The sequence below is a fragment of the Sinocyclocheilus rhinocerous genome, unplaced genomic scaffold, assembly GCF_001515625.1.
Source record: "Sinocyclocheilus rhinocerous isolate Xijiao unplaced genomic scaffold, SAMN03320098_v1.1 scaffold349, whole genome shotgun sequence".
NCBI classification, from domain to species: Eukaryota; Metazoa; Chordata; class Actinopteri; order Cypriniformes; family Cyprinidae; genus Sinocyclocheilus; species Sinocyclocheilus rhinocerous.
In genome coordinates, this window is record NW_015637137.1 from 775,308 (window position 1) to 781,850 (window position 6,543).

Below are 6,543 nucleotides of genomic sequence, written 5' to 3' on the forward strand. Positions count from 1 at the left end.
TTTTTTTTTTTTTAATTAGAAGTAGCTATGCCTGAGAAACAAATATTGTACAGTTTTTTGGAAACTGGTTGTGTTTAACCTAGAATATTCCTTTGATCTGACATACTGCCATTAAATGCAATATCAAAATCAGTCATTTCCAAGTCCTGATTGTTTTTGTTTTATTAGTGTGCGAACTGTAGACTGATAACTCTTTGTGTGATATACATGTACAGCTGAGGTACAGAGCGAGATTGAGCGCATATTTGAACTAGCTCGCTCGCTCCAGCTGGTTGTGTTGGACGCAGATACCATCAACCATCCTGCTCAGCTGATGAAGACTTCACTAGCACCCATTATCGTCAATGTCAAAGTGTCCTCGCCAAAGGTGTGACATTCAGAGACACTCGTGTCATGGTTTTAGTGTTTCATTAGAGAAAGACCAATCAAAATCTGATTGCTCTTGCCTTGTAATCAACTCTTCTGTCTTGTAGGTCCTCCAGCGGCTCATCAAATCTAGAGGAAAGTCACAGAGTAAACACCTCAATGTACAGCTCGTAGCCGCAGATAAACTAGCACAGTGTCCTCCGGTGCGTCTTCTCGTGCATACAAACATCAACACACCTGTGAAAGAAAACTACAGGAATCATTCCAGTTTTGCGCACTTTTAACATAGTCTTATGTGTTTGTGTGTGGTATGGCTGTGCATATATGTGTTCCTCTTTAATAGGAGATGTTTGACATCATCTTGGATGAGAATCAATTGGAAGACGCATGTGAACACCTGGCTGAGTATCTTGAGGCGTACTGGAAGGCAACCCACACCTCCAGCAGTACCCCACTCAACCCTCTGCTAGGCAGAAACCTCGGCCCCGCTGCCCTGGCCCCTTACACTACGTCTGCCATATCTGGCTTGCAGGTGCGTAATCATACACACTCTACACATATAGGTATTTATAAGGTGTTTATAGACTTTTCAATCAATACCAAGATATTTGGTCGAACTTTTTATGAACTTATAAAGCTAAATCTAAATGTGTCTTGATTGGTTAATCATTGGTCCAATTTAAATAGTCCTGTGTTGTGTTTTAAAGTTTTATACAAATATTCAATTTAGTCTTTCAATCAATATAATGTCATAAAATCTGATATAATAATTAGAAAGATTATTAGCAAAATGTTGTATGAAATAAAATGTTGTATAAAATAAATAGTATTTATTCAAAATGGAAATCTTTTGTAACAATGCAAGTTTTTTTTTATTTATAAAAAATCATACTGACCCCAAACTGAACAGTAGTGTATATTGTTACAAAAAAAATCTGTTTTGAATAAATGCTGTTCTGTTTTTAACTTTCCAACATTGATGATAAATTATTTCTGAAGGATCATGTGACACTGAAGACTGGAGTAATGGCTGATGAAAATTCAGCTTTTCCACCACAGGAATAAATTATATTTTAAAGTATATTAAAATAGAAAACAAATTGTAATAATATATCTCAATATTACTTTTTTACTGTGTTTTTATCAAATACATGCAGCCTTGATGAGCATAAGACACTAAAAACATCAAAAATCTTGCTGATCCCAAACTTTTGAACAGTAGTGTTTAATATATTACTGTTCAAAAGTCGCTTCAACACTTTTTTTAAATGTTTTTGAAAGAAGTCTCTTATGCTCATCAAGTCTTCATTTGTTTGATCAAAAATATGGTTCAAACTGTAATATTATCAAATATTATTACTTAAATAACAGTTTTCTGTTTTTATTTATATTAAATTAAAATTTATTCCTGTGATGGTAAAGCTGAACTTTCAGCAATATTTTTTTTCAGGGTTGTTTATAGTGATCGACCGATATTGACATTTTATAACCGATACCAATTATTTACGTGTTTATGTGCCCGATAACCGATATGCAGAACCGATATTTATTTACTGTTATAAAGAAAATAAATGACTGAGTGAAGTAAGTCCATACTTCACTTTGGTTTTTCCTCCTTTCAGTCATCTTAAAAAAAGGGTTGAAAATTACCAGTCTTTCATGTTAAATTTGATCTTCATATTACAACAATAAAAAAACATTTTATTTAAAGGTTGTCTCCTCTCCCCTCAGACGCCGTGGTGCAATGGCGATCCTGTGCGCAATTCTCAAAACATTTATCGGTGAATCCGATATTACAAAACCGATATCCGATTATTGTAAAATGCTTAAATATCGGGAAAAATATCGGTAAATCGATATATCGGTCGAACTTATTTATTGAAAAGAATGTTCAAAAGAATAGCATTTATTTGAAATAGAAATCTTTTGTAACATTACAAATGTCTTTACTGTTACTTTTGACCAATTTAATGCATTCTTGCTAAATAAATTTATTATTTTCTTTACAAAAAAAGGTCACACTTTATTTTAAGGTCCAATTTTCGCTATTAACAAACCATTAACTATGACTTTTGCCTCAATAAACTCCTAATTTGCTGCTTAGTTGTTAAGTTTAGATATTGGTTAGGATTAGGGATGTAGAATATGGTCATGCAGAACATGTGCTTTATAAGTACTAATAAACAGCGAATATGTTAAAATAGGCAAGCTAATAAGCAACTAGTTAATAGTGAGAATTGGTCCCTATACTAAAATGTTACCCAAAAAAAGGGTAGTGCTTATATTAAAACTAGTGCAGGCTCTTACTTTATGTGGTACTTATACATCAGAACCAACAGGGGCAAAAAACACGGCATGCCAACCACACCGGGGACCACTCCACCCCCAACGAACGGCGCAACCTGATGACCTCAGACGAGAACTACCACAACGAACGAGCGCACAAGGGACGGAACCGGGGCTCCTCTGGCTCTCAGCATGGCGGCAGCGGTCGAGACCAACACTACATGGAAGAGCAGCAGGGCTACCAAGACCCCTACCAGGACACCTATGTTAAGTTTAGATATTGGTTAGGATTAGGGATGTAGAATATGGTCATGCAGAACATGTGCTTTATAAGTACTAATAAACAGCGAATATGTTAAAATAGGCAAGCTAATAAGCAACTAGTTAATAGTGAGAATTGGTCCCTATACTAAAGTGTTACTCAAGGGACGGAACCGGGGCTCCTCTGGCTCTCAGCATGGCGGCAGCGGTCGAGACCAACACTACATGGAAGAGCAGCAGGGCTACCAAGACCCCTACCAGGACACCTACAAGCCCCACCGCAACCGCAGTTCCCCAGGCAGCTACAGCCAGGACTCACGACACCGGCTCTGAGCCGCCCTGCCCCGTTTCGTCCTCCAAGCCTGAGCCACAGAGCCACCGAGCCAAGATGGCTTCTGTCCAGAATTGTATACATCTTCCATTACATTTTCATTTTGTTAGGGTCTCTTGAGCTACAAAGCAGAAACTGTTTAACCCCTCCTGAACCTTCGCCATCTGACCAAAGCCTGCATTTCCGTCTGCTTATACAAGGCTCATCGTGTCTGCCTGGGAAAAGGGAACCTTTCGACATGAAACGTTACAGCTGTTATGCTTTCACATGTTAATATGCTTGTTGATTTTTTGTTTTTTGTCGATTGTGTTGCAAAAGGGCAGGTTTTACTTCTACCAAGCAACCATTTAACTTCAAAACCGAATGATTGGTTGGTCCTTAAAAGCAAATATTCTGTGAAGCTAGCAATGGCCGAGAATCAGAGAGTTGTAAAGGGTGTATACAGGATCCCTGAGAACTGAACAATTAGCTCAGTTAGTCTTTGTTATGTCATTATTGCCAGCATGTTACCTGACCGCATGCTTCCCCTGTCATTAGTGCATAACTTGAGCGGACATAGGATGATGCTCTGATCATTGCCCATAAGCAGGCCCCCGAGAAAGTGGCTGACAAACTGGAACGTTTCTTAACGTAACTTAACACAAACCTACTGCCAGCTGTCTTTTCTTACAGAAATGGAATCTTAAATACCATGATCTTGGAGTTTTCCAAGGCCTCGAAATCCTAGGCGGTGGAATTTCCACATAACTTCTGCCGTAAACAGCAGGAATCTTAGATTCAGCCACAGCCAGCCAATCATCTGTGCAGGTTAGCATGGTACACTGCATTCTAGCCCATGGACTCATTTCTTACCAGGCATTACTTTCTAGTTAGGAAGACAGCTTAAAGAGATGCATAACATAGGAATGCTGAACAAAAGTGTTGCTGTCATCTAGTCCTTAGCAAGCATTGACATCTTATAATTAGTTTTCATCATTTAAAAGCTGAAATTAAGGCACTTTTGGTACATTGTAATTTAAATAGCTCTCAAGGGTGCTGGGAGTCTATTAAAAAAAGAAAATTTTTCTCAGCACTACATGTAACTCTAGAATGGACAGGTCGATTTAGTTCTGATTCTTTAGGAGTGATTGGCACCCTGCGCTCCACCCTGCCAACTGGAGCTGCCACTGCCGGTCCACTTCTGCAGATATGCAGTGACCTCCTCGACCGCTCCGAGGTGGCTCGCCACATCTCAAAAGCTACAGACTAAACCGACCCCTTAAGTGTTGTTCTTCTACTTATACGTTTTCAGTGCGAAAGGGACTGGCAGAGGACAAGTAGAACCTCAACATATGGAAGCAGTTCAGACCTGGACCTGAAGCTTACAGACCCAAGGCCTTGGCAAACCATTGATTTCCTCGCCTGCATATTCTCGCCTTATTGATTTATGCTAGTTTGTGCATTTTCAAAAGAATAAATTTTAAAGAAAAAATCAACTCGGGAAAAACTAAGGACCGCAACGAGTACGTTCTGTATGCATTTGTCTATGAGCATGCTTCTCTGTTAATTATATAATGAGGATGAATGAACATGAGGAATTTGGCAGTCGATGCCCATTTGACTAAACAAAAAAAATCATCTCTGAATTTGCTGCCTGAGACAATCAGATGGAACTTCTCTATAAAACCGGAACGTTGTTCATCCCTTCCCATCATCCTGCCCTCTCCCGTTTCACAGCAGCTTCATCTGAGCTCCAGATAAAAGAATAAAAATGTGTCCATTTTTCCTTTTTTTGTGAAAGTTGAAATTTAAAGATGAAAATGCAAAATCGCATGCATATCATTTTAATTTATAACAAATTTGAAAGAAAAAATGTTTTATGGAATATAATTGTGTAAAAGGCAAATCTAGCAGTATTTACGTTCTTTTACAAAAAAGAAAAGAAGAAAAAATAAATGGTCATTTTGAAATTTTTGTCATATTTATTTATTCATTTTATACTTGTTGGAGCCATTGGTTTATTGGCATTATAAAGGCCATACCACAGTAAGATGGATGACTATTAAACACCTGTATTTTAAAAAGCTGATTTAATTGTACATTTCTGTGATTTTAAATGTGTCAAAAAGACTGCATTGTACCATATCAAGCTACTATTATGCTATGTAAAAGTTTACAGGGCTCAAACTCAAACCTGTTTGTTAGAAAAGCAATTTAATTCTGATATTTGTAAAAAAGAAAAAAAAAAGCCATGTTTCCATTAACAAATGTTTACTGTTCAAAGTCATGGTAACAGGGTTAACAGAAATAGATATTCCCATGGCCTCACAGAACTCATCTCTTTTCAGGAAGCCACATTGGAAAATACAGAAAATGAATAAAAAGGCAAAGAATGTTACTACGTTTTTGTTAGCGTGACCACAATGTAACAGAATAAAAATAGAGTAGAACAGACTGTAATAGAACAAAGCTGCCATCGGCAATTAAAAAGCTAAAAGTTAAAGCAATTACACTGTTGAAGTACACAAGAGATACATACGCCTTGATAAAGTGACCAAGATATTGTAAGGCCACAATAACCAAGGAAAGCATCTTGCATTATTATTAATTTCATTAAACGATGATCCATCACAGAAAATTCAAATGGTTTCTACTACAAATAGGCTACCATTACAAACATTACAACCCATCAACTTTTAACCATTAAAACCATTAAAAATGGTTTTCTGTAGTGTTTTTTGTGACATATTCCATTAGGATGTATTGGTTTTAACAAGCCACCAACAGAAGGTGACCAATTACCAGTAGAGACCCACAGGGTCCATTACAGTTTCCATTAAAACCAATACAAGTCCCATTATAACCAGTAAAACCATTACAAATTTTGTGATGGTGTCTATCTTTTTTTTTTTTTTCAGCAGGGCTGAATCACAATTTTTTTACTGATGATCTTAAAAATGAAAAGGAATGGCAATGAACCCTTTAAAAATATTTAATGTGACTGTTGGCACAGAAATATCAAATCTTATTTGCAGGGAATACAATAGTAAAACGTTTGGACTTTGAATGAGCAAGTGATGTCAACATCTTCATTTTTTTTTTGGTGAACTATCCCTTTAAGGTTCACTGTTTCAAAACTATTCAGAGTGCACCTCTTTGTGAGAGCGTCCAATGTGTGCAGAACTGTATCTACACAACAGATGGCGACTCTGAGGGACGTTGAGGAACAACTTTGAAGGATAACTAAATATACTTACAAAACTTTCATTACTACTTTTATAAGTATTCTAATAAAAATAAAAATAATCAGATGTGTCCAA

The 6,543-nt window shown here is 37.0% G+C and overlaps 1 protein-coding gene across 2 annotated transcripts in view; it reads left to right on the plus strand.

Moving 5' to 3' along the window:
- The window catches only part of LOC107748538 (voltage-dependent L-type calcium channel subunit beta-4-like), an 18,623-nt gene extending 13,582 nt beyond the window's left edge, over positions 1-5,041 (plus strand). For both annotated transcript variants that reach the window (XM_016563356.1, XM_016563357.1), the window contains 5 exons: positions 216-367; positions 474-569; positions 710-898; positions 2,697-2,813; positions 3,079-5,041. In XM_016563356.1, the coding sequence (XP_016418842.1) occupies positions 216-367; positions 474-569; positions 710-898; positions 2,697-2,813; positions 3,079-3,246 (722 nt within the window). In that variant the 3' untranslated portion in view covers positions 3,247-5,041. The remainder of the gene's footprint in view (positions 1-215; positions 368-473; positions 570-709; positions 899-2,696; positions 2,814-3,078) is intronic.
- Positions 5,042-6,543: the final 1,502 nt, after the last annotated feature.